A 27,341-nucleotide genomic window follows, 5' to 3' on the forward strand; every position below is an offset into this window, starting at 1 on the left:
TGGACATTAGAGCAAGAAGGATTATCATTAATGTTGAAATAAGTAACTCTGTTCGGTCTTCATAATGACATATGTCATGACAATTTTTATGTGTTTGATGTAAAAAGAAAAATAAAATTATTATTGTCATTCTTGAGGCATGGGTTTCATGCTCAACGTTCTTTGATTTATAGTTCAAGCACCCATTGAGTGCTTCTAGGGTGTTGGAAATACGGGGGGGGGGGTGAATCAGTATTTCTTAGCATTTAACACTTTTTAATCTTTTTTTCAGAGCATTAGTTATTCTTCAGTTATTATTATTGTCCTTCTTCAAATAATTATAAACAATAATCAACAGTAGACAACACCATACAACAATGTAGAAAGATAAAATAGAGGACACAAAGATTTTAGGTGGAAAACCCCCTCTGGGTCAAAAACAACCGAATGCTTCTGAGTAATTGTCTTTTTCTTCTCTTTAAAAGAAAAATAATTACATCAAGTTTTCAGCCACAACTGAAGGAGGCTAGAAACCCCTGATTTACAAGCTATAACTTGTAGGCTGCTACTACACCCTAATATCCTGCTGCAACCAAAAGGACACCCCTACGCCCTGTGAGTTAGGCCAAAATCTAACGAGTGCCCCAACAATTTGTTTGCTAACTATTGTAAGAAGGATGCTTCGTCGCCTTGTAATTTATCAGCCCCAACTGAAAGGGCACCACATTAACCCCGTTGCAGACTACGACCTGCCCTAGCACCGCCCTGCCACCTTGAAGTGTTCTCAGGCACCAACCTGAAGGTGACTCCAATCACCTGCCTTGCACCACCCTACCACCCTGAAGAGCCAACGGACTATGTTTGACAATTTTCACACTGGATCCCCCTGTGCTCTGAATCAATATAAGAAAACTATAATGAAGATATTGTGTACCTTGTCAAGTCCTAGTAGCCACTGACCATTGTACAATCTTGGTCAAGCTGATCACTACACAATACTGCACATCAAGCCTGTCTGCCAATGCTGCCAAGTCAACGAACCATTGCACAAGCTGACCACTGTACAACTTGTTATCAACTATCACTACTACTCAGTGTTGCACGAAATGCCCCCCTCTCGCAAGGATACAAAGCAGGAATCACGTCTTGTACAGATCCGTGGGGGATTCGCCGTCGGAACCGCAGATCGGGTCGGCGAAGACGGTTCCTGGAAATTCGGAACCGTGCCGGTATTATATGTAGTTCCGAATTTCTGAACCGCGGATCCGACAACATATCATCCTCGGGTCGGGCACGGATCCATACTTATCCCAAGTGGATCTGAAGGGAAATGGGCAATTCCACAAGGTTCTAAACATTTTTTTATTTTTTCTTTGACCTAAGTTGGGTTGGGGCTTCTCGGACACTCCTAAGTTGCTCCCTTGATGCTCCTTAGATGCTTCCTAGATGCTTCCTCATGGTAATGTTAAATTCTTAAAGTAAAGGTGACATTCTCCTTTACTTTTCATTTTCATCATCTCCTTTTACTTAAATTTTTGACATTACCATGAAATGACTCAGGATGTTTGAGAGTGGTTCTAACCTCATCAGACTTCATATGGAGAAAATATAATTTCATATCCTATCCAAAATTCAGCAGACTTAATAGTTTTCAGGAATTCAGGATCAATGGGATTGTGGCATTTCATTAGATTATATCATGTCTGAGGGTATGTGATTAGCATTTAATCAAAAGCACCAAGCCCTATATGTACCCCAGTGTTGGTGGTGTTAATTGTTGAACTCCTTTGTCATGCCCTTAGCAAAAATTTACCTTTCAATCAAGTCAAAATCATTGATCAAACATGTTAAGCTTTTTCTACCATATTTTAAGGCTTGGATTAGGTAGTTTGATCAAAATTGGGCAATGTTGACTAATATCTCTAGACAATCGAGGTAGAGGCAAAGGCTAGACAAGAGGAGAAGAATTTAGATTCTAGATGCTCGAATAATTAATCATTAATGTACAATGGATGCCATATCTATGTTGATTCATGTACAAATATGCATGCTTCCATATCTTCTACAACTAATTTGGTATTTTGGATGTTTTTTTTAATATAAATGCAAATATATATATATATATATATATATATATATATATATATATATAGTAGACGCTTCGCTTCCTATATTTTTGGGAAATGATGCTTCCGCATCCCCGCTTCGTCCCTGCTTCGTACAACATTGCTACTACTGCTCAACTGTACATGAATAGATGAACATTCACGGGCTCACAAACTGGCTACTAAACATCACTGTACCAAACACCTGTACTGCTGCAAATGTTGAACCCAAACATCTGATAATGGCATACTCCAAGATGCCTCAGGTCGTCCTTATGACCTGCTACCAATGCTCTCAAGCTTTTCCTACAGAGAGGTACAACCATATGTCTTATCACAGCTGATCACTGCTCATACACTTCTATCCATCATCACATCTGTAAGCTGTACAACAAGATGAGATTTCCCTCAAAGACTTGCTACCATGTAAAGTCAGGTCATTATGATGGTACACCTTATAGGTCATCACTATAAGACTATTAAAATTGGCAACTAGGGCCAAACTCCATGTAGGCCATCTTATTAATGGAAGATGATATTTTTCTTGGATCCCTCTCATCGAGAGGTGTAGGATTGATTAAAAAATCATTCGATTTCGATAAGTATTCATGGAGATATGAATTTATTTGTGTTATGGGACAATTCGTCAAGGTTGGCCAGGAACCAAATAAACCCCACTTGTGCTCAACGTTTTAGTATAAATAGAGGTAGCCTTCAAGTCATTTTCAACACACTTGGGATCTCTTCCTCTCTACTTGTCTTTGGGTTTTAGTAGGAGGATAGATCCTAAGGGATAACGCTGCCCTAATCTAGAGGGCAGAAGTCGGAACTGCTGGGAAAAGACCGAATTGCCGGGAAAAGCTGGGAAAAGCTGGAATTGCTGGGAAAAGCCGAAACTGCCGGGAAAAGCTAGGACTGCCAGAACTGCCAGGAAAAGTCGGAACTGCCAGGAATAGTTGAAATAGCCGGAACTACCGGGAAAAGCCGAAACTGCCAGAACTACCGGGAATAGCCGGAATTGCCGGAACTGCCAAGAACAGTTGGAATTGTCGGGAACAGTTGGAATCGCCGGAACTGCCGGGAAAGCTGATGCAGAGGGCAGAAGCCGAAACTGCCAGGAACTGTCGGAACTGCCAAGAAAAGCCGGAACTGCCGAGAATAGCCGGAATTGCCGCAACTGTCGGGAACAACCGAAATTGCCGAAACTGCCGGAACATCTAGAGCATCTGTCTCTGAAGGAGAGCAGCATGCAAGGGACAACTAACTAACATTGGGACAGTTGTATGGTACTTAGCAACAAATACACCAAGCATGCAATGTTACAACTAGCATGCAACAGCAAGCATGCAAAGGACAACAAGCATGCAAAGGACAACAAGCAAGCAAGATGCAGCCAACACATAGGTCAGTATGGCAACATGGTGTAGCGATGGCACATAATGCAGTACAGTGATGGGTACAGTCATGATTAATGAAGCATGATGAGATGCAGCGTAGTGATGATGGGTGCAGCATGGCGCAACACGGTGAGGTGCAGCATGATGACAAAATGCAACACAATGATAGGTGAAGGAGTCACCTTGGAGAATCAGTGGAAGCAACATGTCTTCAACTGATTTCATGTGTCATCTTCTTAGAGATGATCTATGCTTTTATTTGGATAGTCAAAGTGTTGACTTTTGTTGTAAACGTACTCTCTCTCTCTCTCTTTGCTGAACTATTGAAGAACATATAAGAAGAATTGATCAAGGGTTTCCCCCCATTGGGGTTTGTCCCTGGCTAGCACCACATCTTGTGTCCTCTTGTCTTGGCTTGTCTTCTGCGATTTATGTTTATGTTTTATCTGCAGTTTACTTTAACGCTGCTGTGATTGCTAATCAGGAAAAAATATTGAGCTAACTGTGAAATTTGAAATAAATTGCTCTAAGCATAGAACATGCCTAAAATTAACATGGTATCGGAGTTGAGTTAAAGACAATGCCTAAGCAAGAGTGAAAGAGCAATCACTGAAGATAGTTGGGTAAGGACAAAAGGATCAGTGGATTCCTCATCCCTCTTCAAATTCACCAAGGGTGAAGTCGAAGCAGAGAATATTATTAGAATGGCGTAGCAGAAGTTTCTGATGGCCTACCTAAAGATCACTTCAATGGGAAGTCCAGATCTAAGCGTGGAAGGAAAGGCAGATGCCTTGGTTGTAATAAGTTCGGCCATTATGCGAAGGAGTGTCTGAATGGCAGAGACACATCTCTTGATGAAGATAACAATCATTCCAGGGACATCTTCAATGATCAAAGGAATGGCAGGGAAAGCAGGTCATCAAGGAAATGGCCGACTCTTCAAAGAAAGCAAAGAACCCCAGGGTGCACTCTCTAATTTGGTAGAGATGGAAACAAGCGTGGGATTATACTTGGAGCCGATGCTACCTATCCCAAAAAGGGTGTAGGGAATGTTACCCCTCAATTGAATGAGGGTAACTCGATTCATTTACAAAATCTCTTTTATGTACCTGATTGCAAGAAGAACCTAGTGTCCATCTCGAAAATGAAAGTCAAAGGTTTCATGGTGGCATTCATTGATGGAAAGGTACGTGTTAAAAAATAGAATTTTCAAAGATGCTTTTTCTCATGGGTTCAGGGTTGGCAATTTGTATCAAGTTGCAGGATGGTCCATTGGGGATCATGTCAATTGACATATCACATCTATAACACCGGAGGTCTACCTATGGGGCCCTACATGATGTGAGTCAGATGGTGGTAGGGATGCTTGAATTCAAGAAGATCATGAAGGTACGTGTCTGAGATGTACCGAAGGAAAATCTTATAAGGGGACCATTCCCCTCATGCAGTAGGTCCATAGGTTTGGAACAACCCGAGGAATTTGAGGTTCATGATCGGGAATCTCATGTATACAGGTGGAAGAAAGCCCTCTATGGCTTGAAGGAAAATTCCACGGGCGTAGTATGAGAGCATTGATAGCTGTCAGATGAAGCTGAGATTCACTAAGAGTGAAGCCGATCCAAACCATTGTTTGAAGGTTGTGGATGATAGACCTCTCATACTAGCACCTTCTGAGTCCGACCTATTTCTGGCAGGTGCATACCCTCTCACTTGCAGAAGTAAGAGGGAGTTGGATTTCGGATGTGGAATGGTGAACTGCAAGCCCGTGACTACCTCGAGGATCTCAACTTTCAGAAGTTATATGGTGATGATGCCGGACCAGATTTGGGAAATGCCTCTGAGTTCCATAAACTCATTTGCATTGATGTTCTTGGTGAACTTCCTTCCGGACATATGTTTTGCAGTTAGCATGGTGAGCTCATATTTGGTTGAGCCTCATTGGATTGGTGCTAAGAATCTTCTGAGATATCTTCGGGGCACAATATCTCATGTATTGAGATACACTGCTGGAAATATGAAGCTGCATGATTATTCGAACGCTAACTGGGCAGGCAGTGTGGAGGATCACTAGAGCACTTCTCATCGCTGGTTCTCTTTGGGTTCTGCTTCGATATCATGGATGAGCAGGAAGCAGAAGTTGGTTGCTATAAGCACCACCGAGACCAAATACATAGCTACGAGTATGATCTCGTGTGAAGCTGCATGGTTGCAAAAGTTCTTAAGTGAGTTGTTTGTACACATGATGAATACCACTGTGATTCTCTATGACAACTAGGGGGGGATTCGATTATTGAGGAATACCGTATTCGATGATTGCTCCAGCAGATAAACATCAGATACTGCCTTATTTGGGATATGGTAAGTTGATGAGCGAGGAAGCTCCATCGCATTGAGACTGATGTACAGATAGCAGACGTTTTGTCAAAGCCCTGGGGAAAGTTCAAATCTGTGACTTTCCCGAATGCCTTGGAGTCATTGAGAGACCTTCTTATAAGGGTCCTGCATGTTGCATGCATTGAGCTCTGGGAGCTTTGGGGGGCTTGGTGTACTTACTGGAGCAACAAACGACCACAGGGCGACTCACCCTCCCCTGGTGTTGCGCTATGTACAAGATGACAGGTTCAACCTTCCCCTGTGATACCCCGTGGCGACTGTGGAACAGGATGATTAGTTCTCCTGTGGGCCGAGATGATTAGTTCTCCTGTGGGTCGGGATGATTAGTTCTCCCATGGCAACTGTGGAACAGGATGATTAGTTCTCCTGTGGGTCGGGATGATTAGTTCTCCCGTGGCAACTGTGGAACAAGATGATTAGTTTTCCCGTGGCAACTGTGGAATAGGATGATTAGTTCTCCTGTGGGCCGGGATGATTAGTTCTCCCGTGGCAACTATGGAACAGGATGATTAGTTATCCTGTTGGCCGAGATGATTAGTTCTCCCGTGGCAATTGTGAAACAGGATGATTAGTTCTCCTGTGGTGATTAATGGATAGGATGATTCGTTCTCCTGTGGACAGGATGATTAGTTCTCTTGTGGAGGCATCCTACCCATGCAGTCTGGGACACATGGGAAGTACCTCTCATTTGATCAATGAGCAGGGAAATGGGGTTAGGGACAATAGTAGTACTATCGATGGACGCATCAATGTATCTACCGTACTCCCTATGCTAGGATGACCTCCACTGATCTGGGATCAATGAAATTGATCTGGGATTAGTATGAGTGGTTTGAGACACTCTCTTGTGATATTGATCTGGTATCAATAAAACTGACTTCGGGTCAGTAAGAGTGATGTGGCACACTCTTTTCAGATGAAACTAACTTCGGGTCAGTAGAGAATGGTATGAGACATTCTCGATCAATTCTTCTTCTTCATGGTTCAGCAGAGCAAAGCAGAGTTCAGCAGAGCAGAGCAGAGCAGTGTAGGGCACTGATGGTAGAGATAGTACAGTGGGACATATGGATCAGCGGATGGAGTTCTCCCTAGTTGAGAGGGAGTGTTAAAATTGGAAACTAGGGCCAAACTCCATGTGGGCCATCTTATTAATGGAAGCTGATATTTTTCTTGGATCCCTCTCATCGAGAGGTGTAGGATTGATCTAAAAATCATCCGATTCCGATAAGTATTCATGGAGATATGAATTTATTTGTGTTATGGGACAATTCCTCAAGGTCGGCTAGCAACCAAATAAACCCCACTTGTGCTCAATGTTTTAGTATAAATAGAAGTGACCTTCAAGTCATTTTCAACACACCTGGGATCTCTTCCTCTCTACTTGTCTTTAGGTTTTAGTAGGAGGAGAGATCCTAAGGGATAATGCTGCCCTAATCTAGAGAGCAGAAGCCGAAACTGCAGGGAAAAGCCGGAACTGTCGGGAAAAGATGGAACTGCCGGAACTGTTGGGAAAAGCCGGAACTGTCGGAAATACCGGAACTGTCGGGAAAAATCGGAACTGCCGAAACTGCCGGGAACTACCGAAATTCCCGGGAATAACGGAAATAGCCGGAACTGCTGGGAATAGCCGGAATTGCCAGGAATAGCCGGAATTGCCGGAACTGTCGGGAATAGCCAGAATTGCCGGAACCGTCGGGAATAGCCAGAATTGTCGAGATCTACTGGGAAAAGCCGAAACTGCCGGGAAAAGATGGAACTGCCGGGAAAAGTCGGAAAAGTCGGAACTGCCAGAACTGCTGGAAATGCGGGAAAAGCCAGAACTGCTGGAACTGTCGGGAACTGCTGGAATTGCTGGGAATAGCCGAAATAGCCGGAACTGCCAGGAAAAGCCGGAACTGCTGGAATTGCTGGGAATAGCTGGAATTGCTGGAACTGCCGGGAATAGTCGGAATTGCCGGAACCATCGGAACTGCCGGAAATAGTCGGAATTGCCGGAACCATCGGAACTGCCGGAAATAGTCGGAACTGCCGAGAACAGTTGGAACTGCCGGAACAATCGGGAAAGCTGACGCAGAGGGAAGAAGCCAGAATTGCTGGGAACTGTCAGAACTTCCGGGAAAAGCCGGAACTGTTGGAACTGCTAGAATTGCCGGGAATAACTGAAATTGCCGAAACTGCCAGAACATCCAGAGCATTTGTCTTCGAAGGAGAGCAACATGCAAGGGACAACTAACTAACATTGGGATAGTTGTATGGTACTTAGCAACAAATACACCAAGCATGCAATGTTACAGCTAGCATGCAACAACAAGCATGCAAAGGACAACAAACATGCTTGGGACAACAAGCAAGCAAGATGCAGCCAACACATAGGTCAGTATGGCAACTTGGTGCAACAATGGCACATAATGCAGTACAATGATGGGTACAGTCAAGATTAATGAAGCATGATGAGATGCAACATAGTGATGATTGGTGCAGCATGGTGCATCATGGTGAGGTGCAGCATGATAACAAAATGCAACACAACGATAGGTGAAGGAGTCACGTTGGAGAATCAGTTGAAGCAGCATGTCTTCAACTGATCTCATGTGTCATCTTCTTAGAGATGATCTATGCTCTTATCTAGATAAGTCAAAGTGTTGACTTCTGTTGTAAACGTACTATCTCTCTCTTTGCTGAACTATTGAAGAACATATAAGAAGAATTGATCAAGGGTTTCCCCACATGGGGGTTTTTCCCGGGCTAGCGCCACATCTTGTGTCCTCTTGTCTTGGCTTGTCTTCTGCGATTTATGTTTATGTTCTATCTGCAATTTACTTTAATGCTGATGTGATTGCTAATTTGGAAAAGGTATTGAGCTAACTGTGAAAATTGAAATAAATTGCTCTAAGCATAGAACATACCTAAAATTAACAAAGACACATAATGCAAATCCCTAGGTTATTATAGTTGTCAAAGTGTCAATACAAGTCAGATGTATTGGTAAAGTTTGTTTGCCAAGCTTATGTGTCAAGTCAAGTCAATTTGTTATATCTGTAATCAAGTTAGTATGTGAAAGTGTCCAATCACAGTTTAATCAAGTCAACATATTATATCACTGTCATAATAATTCTACCAATATAGTCAACTAGATAGTCAATTAAAATCACTTCCTAGAGTCCGTCCCTAATATCACTGTATATCACTGCTTCATATATGTCTTGGTCAAGACCAAACTGTCAAGTCAACCCACTGTCATAAAGTATGTATACACTGTTTCACCAATCATCACTGTCTATTACAATTTTATCTCCAAGATCATTATGAGATCTTTCAAACAAACGATAGTCTTGTATCAGTGTCCAAGGTTAACTTAAGTGTCAAACAGTGTTTCACAATTTTACTATTGGCGAGCTATGTAGGTCATTGTTACATACATATATATGTTACTGTCAACACATTCACTTGATATCACAAGTGCACTAGGAGTCAAGATCACTTTCAGTCCAATAAACAAGTTCACATATCTTCTATAACGAGCTTGGAATGAGGTCAACTTAATTGTCAACAAGATCTGCTTTAATTCAACATGAGAGCTGAACTTCAAATAATGTTATAGGTTGGCTTTGAATATTATCGAGGATACAACCACTGTCTTACCAGAGCTCTGCTATATCATTATAAGGTGTGCATTATTGTCATGCATATGTATATATTATATATACACTGTGTCAACTATTATGTATAGATTACTGCTATGTTTAATATGTATACTGTTATGTAGGTTGTGTATACTATGTAAACAACCAAGTCAAGAGATCAAGTGTTGAATCAAGTTGTTGATGAGAAACTACACTGTTCTGAGGCTTTAAGAGAATATCAATCATCACAACAAAACTAGAAACTATTGAAGTTTCTAAGTTTACTTAATTTAGAAACCCTTCATGCACTTGTTCTGATTTATTCCTACCTACTTGTTAATTTTTCTTTAACAAGTTATTTACAAAGTAAATACTAAAAATAAACACCAGTGCATGCTCAACATATTACAGATCAGCAACTAAAAGAAACAAGAACAAACACACCACATGACACCATTATTTTTGGACCAATGTCCCCGGAAAAACCCAATGTGGGAAAACCGGTGCAACTATCTGAGGGTTTTTCTTATTAAGCAATATCAGAGTACAATCTGGGTGTTGAAATTGGCCTACCCAACAGAGAATTTCCTTAGCAGCTATACCTCACAGTTTGAGAGAAATCTCCTGGCTGAAACCCTGGAAAACCCTCCTGGCAGCTCCTTAGCACAAAACTGGTCCTGCAACCCTAGCATTTGCCCAATCGAGACTGCGTCAACCCCTCTCTGTCTCACGCTGGCCCTGCGTCAGCCTTTCTTGGCCTGCGTTAGCCCCAGGAGGCCTTGCGTCAGCCTTTCTTGGCCTGCGTTAGCCCCATGAGGCCCTGCGTCAGCTCTGGGAGCCTCTGCGTCAGCTACGCTGGCCCCTTTGGTGCTCTGCGCAGCACTTGACTGCCTTTGCGTGGCCTTGCGTGAGCCCTTGTTGGCTCTGCGTCATCCTCCTTGGCTGCTGCACTGCTCTCCCAGCACAATTTATGCCTTCTCTGTTCCTCTGTACTCAATGCCCCTCAGCGGCTCTCCCAATCACTAATTCTATCTCTCTTAGCAAACCCCGCTTTAGAGAATAGAATGACTGATCATCTGGTGTAATTCCCAAGTGACCCTCAAGCCTCCTCTTATACTTTTCCTATTGACGATTCAACGGCCGAGATTAAGTCCTTAATCAACGACTAGGATTAGATCTAGCTTGATCCATGTCTTTTGGACCACTCTAACACAAATTCATATTAATACTCATTAATATTTTATTTTCCCTAAGTTTAAACTTAGGGACTCCATTAAAAATATTAATTATTTTAATATCTCCTAATCTGTTTAGAATCTGCCCAAACCCTTTCTGGGTATTGGAGATCTCATGTGCCCCAACCTCTCCACCAAATTTTGTGGCTAGAGCACATCCAATGCTACCCCAAATCAACAGAAACCAATGATTGGCTTAGTGCATTTGATCCACAACATACCTTTGTAACAAATCACAACGAAATTTGAAGTCAATGATTGGCTTGGTGCATTTATTTCTTGAAGTTACTCACTGATATACAAAGAGATTATTGCCACTGTCTTATAGTGAGAGTCAACAATATATTGACAATGGGATGTCAATGTCTTGCAAAAGTTTCGTTTATGCAATAAGGTATGGTCCAAATTACAATTGAAATGTCAAACGATGCCCTGGATGAGGGCCTACTCTTGCACTCAACAGAATACCTAAGAGACTCAAAGTTACAAAACAAATTAATGCAAAAAGGACCTAAACAGTGCTACGCTGCTGGTTATAAGGCCTCAAATTTGCAGTTAATATAACTTTTCCTGAAGCCCTAGTACACATGTCCGAGCCCTAAACACTACACTTAAGTCTTCGGTGCAAATGATTATCCACACTCAAGCATAAGTCCTGTAGTTCATTGTTAATGGATGCTGAGTTCTTTGGCGCTGGTCTGTAATAAAATTCTGGGTGTGCAATTGAAAAGGAATCCCAATCGAATCACAAGGATAAAAGGAAGAGAACAGATCTTAAGGATAAACTAACCCTAGACTCAAGATAAAACAACACCAGCGGATCAAAAATACAATAAAGCTCTGAAATTATACTCAAAGAATTACCCAAATGAATTCCATTGGAACACACAAAGAAATACAAATTGAAACCCTTACCTTGACACCACTGTATTTTTCTTTTCATTGTTCTGTTCAGAATAGAGAGGCCCTATGGTTGGTCACCACTCCAAAAAGTACCCCAAGCCCCCCGGAGCTCCCAGAGCTCAATGTCCATCTCATACAGGATCCTCATAAGAGGGTCTCTCCACGACTCCAAGTCGTTCTCGGAAGGCCCAGAATTTGACCTTCCCCAGGGGCTTTGTCAGAATATCGGCGACTTGCTCATCAGTCCTAATGTGATAGAGCCTTATTGCTCCTCGTTGTACCATATCCCGGATAAGGTGGTACCTGATATCTATATGCTTGGAGCGATCATGAAACACATGATTCTCTGATAATTGGATCCCACTCTGGTTGTCACAGAAGATCACGGTGGTATCCAACACATGTCCAAAGTCAAACAGCTCACTGAAAAGCTTCCTCAACCAGACAGCTTGACATGAGGCCATACTAGCAGCTATGTATTCGGCCTCGGCGGTGCTCAAGGCAACCGATTTCTGCTTCCTGCTCATCCAAGATATCGAAGCAGAACCCAAAGAAAAACAACATCCAGAAGCGCTCTTGCGATTTACCACACTATCAACCCAATCAGCATGAGAATAACCATGTAGCCTTACATTTCCAGCAGTGTATCTTAGTCCATGAGTGGTTGTGCCCCAAAGATATCTCAGAAGATTCTTGGCGGCAATCCAATGTATATGATGAGGCTCAACCATGTATTGGTTCAATGTGTTAACTGCAAAACATATGTCTAGACGGGAGTTCACCAAGAACATCAATGCTCCTATGAGTTGACGATACTCAGAAGCATTTCCCAATTCAGGTCCAGCAACACGACCACATAACTTCTTAAAGTTAAGTTCCGTCGAAGTGGTCACAAGCTTGCAGTCCACCATCCCAAATCTTTCCAATAGCTTCACAACATATTTTCCTTGAGAGAGGAAAATTTCACCTGGCTTTTGCCAGACCTCCAACCCTAGGAAATAGTGCATCAATACTAGGTCCTTCATCTCAAATTCAGAAGCCAACTTCCTCTTACTTTTGTGAATGAGAGGGTCTACACCTGTCAGAAAGAGGTCCTCCACATAAAGTACCAAAATGAGAAGTTTATCATTTTCAACCTTAAAGTAAAGGTTCAGATCGACTTCACTTCTAGTGAATCCTAACTTCATCAGATAGCTATCAATCCTCTAATACCAAGCCCGGGGTGCTTGCTTCAATCCATAGAGAGCTTTCTTCAACCTGCATACATGAAATTTCCGATCATGAACTTCAAACCGCTCGGGTTGTTCCACATAGACTTCGTCTTTGATTGAACCATGCAAGAAGGCAGTCTTGACTTCCATATGATGTAGGTTCCATCCTTGCGAGGTAGCAAGGGCTATGATCAAGCGGATGGTGGTGTATTGGGCAACAGGTGCAAATATCTCATCGTAATCTACACCTTCCTTTTGAGAGAAGCCTTGAGCAACAAAGCGAGCCTTGAACTTTTTTGCACTTCCATCAACTCCATGCTTGATTTTGTAGAGCCACTTAGAAGTGACAACTGATTTGTCCTGGGGCCTAGGGACCACATCCTAGACGTCATTCTTCATAATTGACTCGTATTCTTCATTCATAGCATCCTTCCATACTTGTTGCTTCACTACTACTTTGAATGATGAAGGCTCATTTTGAATGATAGTGCTCATGGCAGTCAAATGTTCTTGGTACCTGTTTGGCTTCTTGCTTTCACGGAAAGTACCCCTTGGTGCAATGTGCCTCTCAGCATCTTCGAGAGTCTCCCTAAGCCATGAGGGTTTCCTCTTGGAGGAGGAAGGCTCATGAGGGAGTGGATCAATAAGATCCATAGGTTTATCAACATCAGGTATCGTTTCGTCCTATTTTTCACCCTGATTTCCTGTGTCAGCTTCTTTGTCCTTCCTTAGGATAGGAAGGTTGTTGATCTTCCTGAGGGCCATATCTTAGTCAAAGGTAACATCATGACTTATTTGAACTTCCTTTTGACCAACCACATAAATTCTATATCCCTTAGAATTTTCACTATAGCCCACAAAGATTCCTTTCTTCCTAGATGCACCCAATTTGCTTCTTTTCTCTTTCGGCACATGAAAATATACAGGGCTTCCAAAAATTCTAAAATGAGAGACATCGGGTTTCTTACCAGTGAACATTTCTTCGGGTGCCTTGGAGTCCAATGCTTGATGAGGGCATTGGTTTTGAACATACATGACGGTATTTGCAGCTTCACCCCATAGAAACTTCGGAAGGCATTGATCATGAAGCATGGCACGAACAACTTCTACAATAGAGCGATTCTTCCTTTCAGCCACACCATTCTGCTCGAGAGTGTATGGTGTTGTAGTCTCCCTCTTAATGTCAGCTTCTCTGCAGTAATCTTGGAATTCATTGGATTCATACTCGGTCCCATTATCAGTCCTCAATATCTTGATTTTCTTCCCGGATTGGTTTTCGATCAAGGCTTTGAAATGTTAGAACCATGTGAACACTTCATCCTTCTTTTTCAAGAAGTACATCCAGGTCTTGTGAGAATAATCATCCACAAAGGTGAGATAATATAAGTATCCTTCCAAGGAGTTTACGGGCATCATACCAGATATGTCTTAGTGGATCAATTGTAATATGTCTATGGTCTTGCTATTACTTGAGGGGAATGGTCCCCTTGTAAGTTTTCCTTCGGCACATCCCAGACATACACCTTCATGCTCTACTTTGAACTTGGGCATACCTATCACCATCTGTCTCACATCGGGTAGGGCCTTATAATGAAGATGGGCGAACCTCCGGTGCCATAGTTCAGATTGTAGAGATGTGTCGCAAGACATGGCTCCCAATGGACTTCCTCCAACTTGATACAAACTATCAACCCTGAACCCAAGAGTAAAAGCATCCTTGAAATTTCTTTTCCAAACATGTACCTTTCGATCGATAAAAGCCACCTCGAATCCTTTTTCTTCCATTGTTGAAATGGACACCAAGTTCTTCTTGAGATCGGGTACATATAGTACTTCTTGCAAATGAATAGTGTTACTGATCTGGATTTAAACAGGAACGCAATAAAGTACAGAAATAACCATGAACAGAGAGATGTAGCATAAATAATGCTTCATTTCATTAATGTAAAATACTGAAATATGCTTACAAACAGAAATGGAAATAAACCAGCTAAGGCGATGGTAGCTTATTTTTGAGAAGAGATGTGGCGGCTACATGCCTCTGAACTGTGTTACAATGAGGCTCGAAGGCATATTTATTGTTGAGAAACAATGGAAAACCCTAAACATCCAAAAACCTAACCCTAGAGGATGAAACGCCAAACTGTGGGCCCCGTTTGGGTAAATTGGTACATCAACTTCTCGGGGTCGTAACTTTGGCATACGATCTCCGTTTGACATGCACAATACCTCGTTAGAAAGCTATGAGGACTACAACTTTGGGAAGAGCAACATCGGTCCATGGACCCATGTTGCTCCCAGTTTTCCCAAAAAACGTCGTTTAGGGCCTTAAAATAGCTTCGGAAGTTCAGGACTCGAAAAACTGCTAAAAATAGTAAACTGTGCTACAATTAAAGAAATTGAAAAAACTGAAAATGATAGTTATGGGGGTCCAAGTGGGATAGGTGGGTGGCCACCAACATCCACTTGGATCATTCCTCCCCCTTAGGAAGCAATGTTCCCCATTGCGTTGAGTTCCTTCGTGAGATGAGGAAACTTCTTCTGAACTTGGTCTCTGGTGAGCTGTTTTGCAACCTTTGTTGTGTCCAGTAATGGTGGGAAGCTTGGTCGAGGGCGGTCCACATTGAACACTCGGTGCAAGCGAAGGAATGGGGAAATGATGTGCTCCAAACCATTGTTTCCGACAGCCTTGGTACTGGTGTAAGGACCATGTCGGAGTGGTCTGAGCTTTTGATGGGCTCTTGTAAGACGTTCTTTTTGCAGATGCAACCAGACTTTGTCGCCCACTTGAAACTTGTGTGGTACCTGATGCTGATCATGTCGCTGCTTGTACTTGGCATTTTCCAGAATGGAGCGGCGATATATCGATCCGTTGGGTAGAGGTGCTCTAGGAATTAGATCGAATGAAAGCTTGACCTGACAGTGCAACGGTACCCCTGTGGGTGAGGATAAGATGTTCATGTATTCTTTCATGACCGTATCCCTCTGCTGCTGCTGCTGCGTGGAGGAACCCTTCGCGAGGTTCATGGATGTGGCGACGATCTTCCCCTTACTTTGGGAGTGAACCAAACAGAAAATGAATTTCTTAGTCTGGGAGATGAGCTTGCTACATTTCTTAGCAGTGATCAAAGAGGTGGCGGTAGGTGGGGCTACCTCCGGTATCCTGTATAATGAATTACCCAAAGAAATAATAACAACGCGAGGCCTTGACTCATACACAGCATGTCGCCTCCACAAGTATGGCTGGCCTAATCTGTCTCCTCCACAGCATGTCGCCTCCACATCACAAACATCCAGAGGTGCAACATCACACAATACCTCGTCTATGAAGGGCTTGATGCTGTAGGGAAGGCGACACTGCTGGTGAACTCGGAGATATCGTCCTTGGTGAAGCCACTCGATGCTGTATGGTTGCGGGTGTGGTATGGTCAGCAGTCCCAGCCGCTTCATGGCCTCTGCTGAAATGAGGTTCTTTGGGCTCCCATTGTCAACAATGAATTGCAGCGGCGAACCCTTCACCCACATTTGTGAGTGGAAAAGTCGCTCCCCCTCCTCTGGATCTTCAGGCTTATTCTTTTGGACTTTGGCCGTGGCGACAGTGGCGCTGAGCTCTGCATCAATGATTTGCTTCCCTTTTCCATTCCCCTTGTCGGGTTCTGACTCAGGGTCGAAACATGCATATGATTCGGAAACCTTCAACTTGGCCACCAACGACTGCTTGGTCCGACACTCACTTGTGTTGTGAGTGGGGCTCTTATGGAACTCACACCACTTTCCCGTGTCCTTCTTTGGCTTCGTGGTGTTGTTATTTTCTTGCGACTTTGATGGGTTGTCTTGGGTCACCCCACCTTGGCTTTGTCCTTTTTTCTTCAGATTTGCAGAGCCAAAGTCTCGCTTCTTTTGTTTAAACTTCTGCTCGATTTTGACAGCGTATCGGTACATCATGCCGAGTGAGGAGATGTTCAAGAACTCCATCTCGTCCTAGATGTATCTGTGTAGGCAGCCGCAGTATTTGAGTACCAAATGTATCTCAGAGTCCTTGATACCCAATTGTGTGCAAAGGGTATGAAAAATGTTTGTGAACTCCGACACATCTTGGTCCCTTCCTTGCCGCAGCGTGGTCCACTTTATGTATTTGTCCTCGTAGCTTTTGACAGGGTAGTACTGCTCCTTGAGCCCGTACTTTCATCCTTCTGTTCGCAGTAGGTTTCCCACCAATCCTTGACATGGGGGGTTGCTTTGAGAAGAGCGAAAATAATCTTTTCCGACTAGAAAAATCATGAACAAAAAAAATACCCTTCTAGCAGATTTAACCATTTATCTACGACATCTACGTCTATCTGACCCTCGAATATGGGGATTTCAAAATTAGTTTGTACCTTAAAGGGTGTGGCGTTTCCAGAGTAGTTGTTGGAAGTAGCTACATCACCCCTGGGTAGCCGTTGAAGGATCTGGGCAAAGCTGTCCATCAACGCGTTCCTTTGTCGCTCAAGGGCTTCTTCGAGCAAGATTTTGATAGGATCACCTGCCCCCTCATCTTTCTTTTCATCCGCCATGGGAGGCCGTTGGGATTTGCGAGGCTGGTCTTGCAAAGGTTCGACCAGTTCAAGCCCTAACTCCTTATATCCCGACCTCATTGGGGACATGCAAAGAAAAATAGAGAAAGAGCAAACTGCTCTAATACCACTGATCCAGATTTAAACAGGAATGCAATAAAGTACAGAAATAACCATGAATACAGAGATGCAGCAGAAATAATGCTTCATTTCATTAATGTAAAATACTGAAATATGCTCGCAAACAGAAATGGAAATAAACCAGCTAGGGCGATGATAGCTTATCTTTGAGAAGAGATGTGGCGGCTACATGCCTCTGAACTGTGTTACAATGAGGCTCGAAGGTGTATTTATTGTTGAGAAACATTGGAAAACCTCAAACATCCAAAAATCTAACCCTAGAAAATGAAATGCCAAACTGTGGGCCTCGTTTGGGTAAATTGGTACATCAACTTCCCGGGGTCATAACTTTGGCATACGATCTCTGTTTGATGCGCACAATACCTCGTTAGAAAGATCCATCCGAGGACTACAACTTTGGGAAGGGCAACATCGACCCATGGACCCATGTTGCTCCTAGTTTTCCCAAAAAACGTCGTTTAGGGCCTCAAAACGGCTCCGGAAGTTCAGGGCCCGAAAAACTGCTAAAAATATTAAACTATGCTACAATTAAGGAAATTGAAAAAGATAGTTGTGGGGGTCCAAGTGGGATAGGTGGGTGGCCACCAACATCCACCTGGATCAGTTACCTTGATTCAATTGAAGGGTAACATTCACTATTCCCTTCACTGGATAGGTGGCATCATCTCCAAGGATGATCTCCAAGTTTGTCTCCTTTTCTATCAGATTAGAGAGGGCTTCCTTGTATCTGGTGGAGTGCCTTGAGACACCACTATCAATCAACCAATTTCCCAAAGTGTCTAGAGGAGAGGTAGTGGAGAGGGCCGATATAAGATAGTACTCTTTTTGCTTATTGTTAACAACATTGGATTCATCATACCTGGAGTTCCTTGATTTCTTGGAGGGTCGACCATTTCCTTGATGTCTTGCATTCCTTTTTCCTTTGCCATTGGACCTGCCATTCCTTTGATCATTGTTGTTGTTGTTGAAGTTGCCCCTGGAGTTGTTATGATAGTCATCATCTCGAGGTGTATCCCTTTTATTAGGACACTCCCTTGCATAGTGGCCAAACTTATTGCAAACAAAGCACCTGCCCTTCCTTCCTCCCTTAGATCCAGGCTTTCCATGGAAATGACCTTTAGACCTTGCATTATTCCTCCTTTTGGCATGAGCGGAGAATGCAGTGGGGTTGCTTCTATTAGAAGGCATTTCTTGCTCCACCATTCTTGTTTCTTCTTGAATGCATCTCGACATCAATTCTTCAAACCCTAGAATTCGATCATTGTTGAGTTTAGTGGTTCTAAATACATATCACTCAAGTGGGAGTCGTCCAAGGGTGGTGAGAGTAAGTTCTGTGTTAGGAATGACTTCTCCAATCGAGAGTAGATCATTCTTGATTTCAGTAACCCTCAAGAAATATGATGGAATGTCCTTGTCCTTGCCCTTCTTAATATCCTTCAACATATTCTTGAGAAAGAGAATTTGATTAACATTACAAACCTTGAACATGTCGACCAACCTGTCGTATATCACCTTGGAGGTCTTCAATTCGGAGATATAGGCCACCAGATGCTTGTCAATGGAATTCTTAATAATCTTCTTCGCTTTGACTTCAGCCTTATTGTACTTGGTCTTTGCAGCAGCCGATGCATTTGAAGGAGGCTCAGGGATTTTACCCTGCACATAATCCATCAATTCCTTCTCGTCCAAGGTCAAATCAAGAGACATCTTCCATCCATGATAGTCAGATTTATCATGGAGCTTGTCTTTAGTCGGGAAGTAGGATGAGGAACCCATTGAGTCTTTTGTCCTTGTCCAACTGTCTTTGGTGATTGCTCTTTCACTCTTGCTTGGGCTTTGTCTTCACCTCAGCTCTGATACCATGTTAATTTTAGGCAACAATGGTATGTTCTATGCTTTAAAGCAATTTTACTTCAATTTCTTTATGAGCCCAATATCAATTTCAGTTTAGCAATCACATAAACATGTAAGTAAAATGCTGATAGAACATAAACATAAACAGTAGAAGACAAGCCAAGACAAGAGGACACAAGATGTGGCACCAGCAAGAGACAAACCCCAATGTGGGAAACCCTTGATCAAATCTTCTTTTAGTCTTCAATAGTTCAGCAAAGAGAGATAGTACAATTTACAAATTCTGATAATTTATAACAGCAGTAAAAGAGCCCTAACCAGAAAATTCAACGCTGGTCAATAGGGCAGATTTGACCCTCAAAGATTCGGTCAACTTCAGTCAACTTCGGCCTCCAAACAACAAGATGAAACAACCCTCAAAACAGTCGAATTCTGCCCAGTCAAAGTCTGGTCAAACAGTCAACTTGCGGTCAGCCCTAACCATAGTCAACGCTGGTCAAAACTCCTCGATTTTCATGCCCAAAATTGCGGCCTGCTTAGACAGAGATTCCTCACCCAAACCGAAGTCAAAACAGGTCAACGCATCAAGTCAACGCAGTCAAACAGCCTCCCAACAGCTCGGTCAATGCTGGTCAATGCAACAAACAGAAACCCTAGTTCACACGTGTGGAGAGAGAGGACTCCCTCAGATAGTGTGCTCAATCACAAGAGGAGAGAGTGATATGTGTGATGAGATGATGGTGATAATGACTTGAGGTCTCCTTTTTATATGCAACGTTGAGGATGAATTAGGGGTTTGTGTGCTTGTTTTGCTCGCTGTCCGACCTTGACAATTTGTCCATAATATAAATAAATTTATATCTTCATTTGTACATGTCAGAATCAGATGACCTTTAGATCAATCCTACACCTCTCTAAGAGGAATCTAATAAAAATATCAACTGTCATAAATAAGATGACCCATGTGGAGTTTGGCCCTAGTTGCCAATTTTAACAAAAAGAGAACTTCCTCCTTCACACATGTGAAGAGAACCCTGCAATTATTCAGATGTACAAACCAATAGAAGAAGAGAGAGATGCTTGATGTGATGTCTGCAAATGAGGTGCCTTGACTTGTATTTATAGGCATTGGAGGAGGGCTAATTTGTCTTCTATGCTGACCTGGACTTTTGTGTCATTGTGGGTTTTCACTTTAAAAATATATTTTTCCTTGACTGAATTAAATTCTTCCAAGGGCAATTTGGGGCTTTTTTGGATGAGGAAGATTGTCCAATCGAGGTAATTTATCCCTGAGCTGCCAAATTAACAATCCAATATGCAAATTGTAATCGTTGCCACATAGTGCTCTAGAAAATTGAATTTGGGTGCTTTGACCTTTCCACAATAAGACAATTCTACTCTACACTTCATAACTCATATTGTCTTGTGTCATCAACCATCTACGCATCAAGAACAAAGAACCATGAGAAGGCATTACAAGCCAGACAAGTACATAAAGCTTTACCATAAAATGCTTCTCCATAAAATGCTTAAAGTAAAAAACATCTTTAAAGGGATAGGCAATGTGATGAACATAAATAAATCAAATAATCATGATAATAATAATACATTAAATGACACATCTTAACTAAAAGACATGACCTATCAACCATTCTGACTAGTCAATGTTATAAGTACATTGCCACATGCAATTATCAACATATCAATCTGCCATCTATCTTATTTATTATTAAGTATATATTATGATCCTATATGGATAATAACCTATTGTCTTTATGTTGGATATTTCTCAGTGAATGGACTATTGTTCATTTCAGGTTCTTCTCCACTCCCACTTTTTGTATTACATGGGTAGCTGGTAATCATCATGCATGGCATTCTTTATTGGATTTATTCCATTTTATCTTTTGATTGCATCTACATTATGTTTATGGTATCTTTGTCCACTATGTGCATGTGGAAGAGGAAGACAAAAATGCAATATGCTAGACTTATGGTCATGCATGTATGAGATTGACATAAGATTGTTACCAGGTAGAAGCTGTACATGGGCGTATGCTGCTTCTGTCTGGTGTTGATCTTGTTGATGGGACGGTAATAACTTCTTACATTTTATAGTTGGCAGTGGATCAATTTGCGAATACTGATTTTTCTTCAACGATGAATTTTAATTTGGCTATGTAACTCTTTTGTAGATAAACAGGTATGTCAAAGGACTTTTATACAATTTGATTAACTGGATTATCTTTTGCAGCCTGTACTTGATATCAAACCATACTTACCATATTGTGATAATGTTCAAGGAGCCAAAGTGCCAGATTGGATCATGGTGCATTCTCTCTTGCCCTCATTCCTAGCAACCCTTTATATTTGTAACATTCACACACATTATCTTTTATGTTCTTGTTTTGAAGAATGTAAGAACTTTTATCGATGAAAAAAGATACATATGAAGGGTTCTTACAACTGGAGGCAAAAACCAATATACAGGATGAATGTAGTGTACAAAAGGTTTGTTCAGCAAGCAACATTAAGGGACTGAAGTCAAGTCCTAAGCAACACTACTTTGGCTACTTGCTTTAAGAATTATATAGAATCAGTAAACAAAAGACTATCAATTTCTACAGTCCCTGATATTAGTTGCCTTTGTAGTTGAGAGTTTGTTCTTAATAGGTAGAATTCTCTTGGATGGCATTTTTCTTGGCTTTCTTTCTTCCAAGACACATTTTAGCCATGAGTAGTGTTGAAGAATCTAGGGCATATTAATGTAGTGTGATTCTTCGTTATTTGATAACAATTTGGGGAGTATTTTTATTTTTCCTTATTAGCTTATTCTTCTTCTTCTTGTTATTAGTGCATATGTGTGTACTTCATCAAACTGCTACCAAAACATAAAAACAAGAACACAAGATGTCGGCTCTCTGCCAGGGCCAAAACCTCTCTCCTCTTTAGAGGAAAACCCTTCAGTGAATTTCTATTATTGCAGCTTCTATTGATCAATGCCAAACCCTAGACCCTTGACTAGAAGATCCTCCAAGCACAAGTCAAGTCCTTTCAAGATCACTTCCTCTTGCAGCACTTTGTCTTCCTCCCTTCGGCACTTCTTCCAGCAACTGTTGCAGACTTAGGGCAGCAGCAATGCAGCCCTAATTCTTCGCACGTGTGAGTGATTCTCCTCACAAAACTATGTTAGACTTGTCTTCCTTTCTTCGCTTGCATACCCTTCTTCCATGCTTGAGAGAGAGGCCTTGTAGGCCTAGTTTGAACCCTAAACAATGAGATATATGTGGCTGTGATAGTGCTGCTTTGATGACCACAGTCAGCCCTCCTTCACTCGCACGTGTGACTGTAATAAGCCCTAGAACAGACTTCTAAGGCTCAGTATTTCTTCCTTCTTCCTTCGCTAGGGTGAGAGGTCCTTTCGCTTGTCTTGGGAGACCTTGTGAGCCTAGTGTCAAGCCCAAACAACACAAAATAATGGACTGCTTGTTCCTGCTATCATACCCGCAGATTTCTCCTCCTCTTCCTCGCACGTGTGACTGTTTCTAGCCCTAGAAACAGTCCTTTACCTTCACTGTCCTTCCTTCTTCCTTCGTTGCACCTTGGAGACCCTTTAGACTTCCCTTTCCTTCCTTCTCTCAGCTTCTTGTCTTCGCTTATTTCAGAGATCCTTGAATGTGTTATAGAGGAGTGGACAGCCTCTATATATAGAGGTCTGTCCCTCCATTTAGGCCGACTTGTCAACTGTTTGCAGGCCGACTTGTCAACTGTTTGTAGGCTGACTTGAGGACTGCTAGGAGGCTGATTTGTTGGGCAGACTTCGGATAGTTTCCATGGTGGTGTAGCATGCTTGAAGGAGCTTCTTGATGGTGCCATTGATAGGAGTAGACTTGACTTTGCTTGGAGGTTTTCCCTTTGACTTTAATATATATTTATACATGGTCATTGGTGTAATATGCCCTTAAGGTCTTCAACATAATTCTTTTGACTCTTTGACTCACCTATAGCACTTTTACATGTGCTAGACCTACTTCAATGAGCGAGAAACTCATTGATATATATTATAAAAATAATATTTCTTTTCTTGAATAAATACAAATATAAAAAGTACATTTATGAAGACCGAACCTAGTTACATTTCCTTCAACAAGTAGCACCTGAGATAGCTCACTGGTGATGTGGTTTTGACTGTTTATGGGTTGTTTGTATAAAGTAATTTAACCTCCTGTTTTAGATTTTTTAGATTTTTTCCCATTAGTATAAAATGGAACATATTGTACTTTGTCTGATGCACTTGTGGCCATGACTTTGCCACTTGGGACACTGCAATCGTTATAAGGATTATTTTTATTAATTTATTTTGCTCAAACAGACTTCAAAAACAGTTCCCCAATGGCCTAAATTATTGTACTTTTACATATTTTTCCACCCTTTTAGCATTGGCATTGAGTGGTGGTCGTCTTCATGTTCCATGATTTTAGAATGTTTCGTTCATCAAATTGTGGTATCCTTGCTTATGAGTATGCTATTAGCAATTTAGTGATTATTATATTATTTTTTGTCTTTTGACATTTTTTCCTCTTATATTGCTAGTAATTTTTTAATACCATGTCTGATTTATTTCTCTCCACAATTGTTTCATACTTGTTGCCTCAAAATCTAGCAGGCCTTCTGAGAGGTGTCACAAGGCAAGGGTTAGACCCTAATGCAACGATAAAGTGGCTGCCATTGTCACCTTAGCACTTCACCTCCTATTTTTTAGTGGAATCTCACCACTATTGATGTTTTTGTAGCATCGGGCAGACATTCTCCCATCGGGTCATGTTGATTTGACTAGTGGGGGAATGATATATTCACCCATGGTGCCATGCTATTTTGGCTAGGGGTGAGCCCTCCCATGGGGTCCTGTTGATTTGACTAGTGGGGGAATTATATATTAACTGATGGTGCCATGCTATTTTGGCTAGGGGTGAGTGGCTAAGGGGCAAACATCCTCCCATGTAGTGATGTTGATTTGACTAGGGGAGAATGACACATGCACCCATGGGGCCATACTGATTTGGCTAGGGGTGAATGGCCCACGGTACTCACATTGTGTTGATTTTGGGTAGCATCGGATGTGTTGTAGCTCCTAAATTTGGTGGAGGGGCTAGAACACATGAGGTCTCTAGAACTCGTAAATCATTTCGAGAAATTCCACTCGGATGAGGAGTTATTAAAATAATTAATATTTTTAATGGGTTCCTAAGTCTAAACGTAGGAAAATAAAAATATTAATGTGTATTAATAAAAATATGGGTGAGAAGGTTCTAAGTGATGAGGATCAAGCCTGTTTTAATCTTAGCCGTTGATTAGAGATTAGATCACAACCGTTGATTCATCAATAGGAAAAGTATAAGAGGAGGCTTGAGGGTCAGTTGGAGACACACAAACAGAGATCAAGAATTCGATTTTTTGGGGCGAGGTTTGTTGAGGAAATCGCGTTAGTGATCAGAGTTGCAACGAAGAGCAGTTCAACAAGGGATTTTCATCCAAGGATGAAGAATACATAGCAGAGAGGCAGTGAAGTGCCAGGAGAGACAGCGCAGGCCCAAGAAGGGCTAACGCAGAGACTGTAGGAGTTGACGCAGAGGACGTAGAGGGCCGTAAAGGCTGATGTAGAAGCCGTAGAGGCTAATGCAGAAGTCGTAGAGGGCCTCAGAGGCAACGCTGGGAGATTCTGTGGGACAGACTGGTAGCAGATCAACAGATTCTGAGCAGAGGAGGGTGACAAATCCTGAAGGAGTGACGCAATTCCAGAGTAGTGCTTGGAGCATCTTTCGATGTCCAGCATAGGGAACAACCAGAGTCACTATAGGGTTTGATCATCTAGTTACTGATTTGCCAGAATATCTGTCTCCGGATAGAGGTACTATTGCCAAGGACATTCTCTGTTGGGTGAGCCATTTTTGGTACCCTAGTTGTATTCACGAAATCTGCTTAATAATAAAACCCTCATATTTGTTGCACCAGTGTTCCCGCATTTGGTTTTTCTGCGGACGACTGTCCAAAAATAACGATGTCCCTTGTGTTATTGTTTTCGTTTACTTCCGTGCATGATCTGTATTTCTGTGAAGGTTGCAATTGTGTTTACTTCGATGTTTATGCAATTAAATAACTTGTTAATGTAAAGAACAAGTAGGAGATTGTAAACCAGTAATTGCAGTAGGGGTTTCAGATGTGTTAGAGTCAAGACTTTTCACATGGTATCAGAGTGATTGCGGATCAGAGGTGACTGAAGACACCAGCTGAGAAAATCTGAGAAATTGTAGCAGAGAAGAAACTATCTCGAGAGATAGTGTTGTTCCAGAGCTGAAGAGGCGAGAGGAGTGACACAGTGCAAAGATGTGACGTAGAGGCTCACGCAGTGCCTGCGTCAGCATTCTTAGTCGGGAGAGGAAGACGCAGTAGTTGGGAGAAGTGTTGATTTGGGGTAGCATCAGGTTGCTCTAGCCACGAAATTTGGTAGAGAGCTTAGGGCACATGAGATCTCCAATACCTAGAAAGGGTTTGGGCAGATTCTAAACAGATCAAGAGATATTAAAATAAGTAATATTTTTAATGGAGTCCCTAAGTCTAATCTTAGGGAAAATAAAATATTAATGTGTGTTAATATGAATCTGTGTTAGATTGGTCCAAAAGACATGGATCAAGCCAAATCTAATCTTAGTTGTTGATTAGGGACTTAATCTTGGTCGTTGAGATGTCAATAGGAAAAGTATAAGAGGAGGCTTGAGGGTCAGTTGGAGAGTACATCAAATGATCAGTCATTCTATTCTCTAGAGCGGGGTTTGCTAAGAGAGATAGAATCAGTGATCATGAGAGTAGTTGAGGGGCATTGAGTACAGAGAGACAGAGAAGGCAGAGATTGTGCCGGGAGCGCAACGCAACAGCCAAGGAGGGTGACGCAGAGCTAGCAAGGGCTCATGCAGAGGCAGCCAAGTGCTGCGCAGAGCACTGGAGGGGCCAGCGCAGTTGACACAGAGGCTCCTAGAACTGATGCAGGCATAGAAAGGCTGATGCAGGCCAACATGAGACAGAGAGGGGTTGACGCAGTTCAGTTTGGGCAGACGCTAGGGTTGCAGAGTAGTTTTGTGCTGAGGAACTGCAGGAAGGGTTTTTTTGGGGTTTCTCTCAAACTGTGAGGTATAGCTGCTAAGGAAATTATCTGTTGGGTAGGCCAGTTTCGGCACCCAGATTGTACTATGATATTGCTTAATAAGAGAACCCCCAGATAGCTGCACCGATTTTCCTGCATTAGGTTTTTCCGGGGACATTGGTCCAAAAATAATGGTGTCATGTGGTGTGTTTGTTCTTGTTTCTTTTAGTTGCTGATCTGTAATATGTTGAGCATGCACTGGTGTTTATTTTCAGTATTTACTTTGTAAATAACTTGTTAAAGAAAAATAACAAGTAGGAATAAATCAGAAAAAGTGCATGAAGGGTTTCTAAACTATGTAAACTTAGAAACTTCAACAAGAAGCCCACGTAGTAACTGCGTCAGCTGTCCATGCCAATGCAGACGCAGAGGGAGGCAAATTAGACTTACACAGTGCCAAGTCATCTTTCTAGCTAGGAAGGATTGACGTAGTGGTTACGAGGAGTTGATCCAGCTCTCGTTGTGATTGCGCAGAGCCAGAAGGGCTTAGATTCTTCAGTTGATGGGGCTAAGGGAGTTGACCAAATTTCTATTTGAGGAGCTAGTGGGACGTTGTTTCTATCAGTGCAGAACAGTGTCTAAGCAGACTGAACCAAGGTAGAGGGAAGCACTACCTCGACAAATTTCTAGCCAAGAAATCTAGATCTGGGTTACAACGGCAAAGGAGGATTGGAGAGGAGTGATTCGACAGTTGGCTAGAGGATTTCCGAGAGGGAAATCAGGGCTCAGAGGGAGTCTAGAGAAG

At 42.2% G+C, this 27,341-nt stretch overlaps 1 protein-coding gene across 3 annotated transcripts in view; it reads left to right on the top strand.

Annotated features, from left to right (window-relative positions):
* Window positions 1-27,341, top strand: part of LOC149244311 (uncharacterized) — a 234,548-nt gene that overhangs the window by 102,834 nt on the left and 104,373 nt on the right. For all 3 annotated transcript variants that reach the window (XM_089374797.1, XM_089374798.1, XM_089374799.1), the window contains exons 4-5: window positions 21,433-21,492; window positions 21,653-21,727. In XM_089374797.1, the coding sequence (XP_089230923.1) occupies window positions 21,433-21,492; window positions 21,653-21,727 (135 nt within the window). The remainder of the gene's footprint in view (window positions 1-21,432; window positions 21,493-21,652; window positions 21,728-27,341) is intronic.

Source organism: Pinus tabuliformis, chromosome 8 (genome assembly GCF_031772625.1).
Source record: "Pinus tabuliformis cultivar Carrire ecotype Pingquan chromosome 8, CPIR1, whole genome shotgun sequence".
NCBI classification, from domain to species: Eukaryota; Viridiplantae; Streptophyta; class Pinopsida; order Pinales; family Pinaceae; genus Pinus; species Pinus tabuliformis.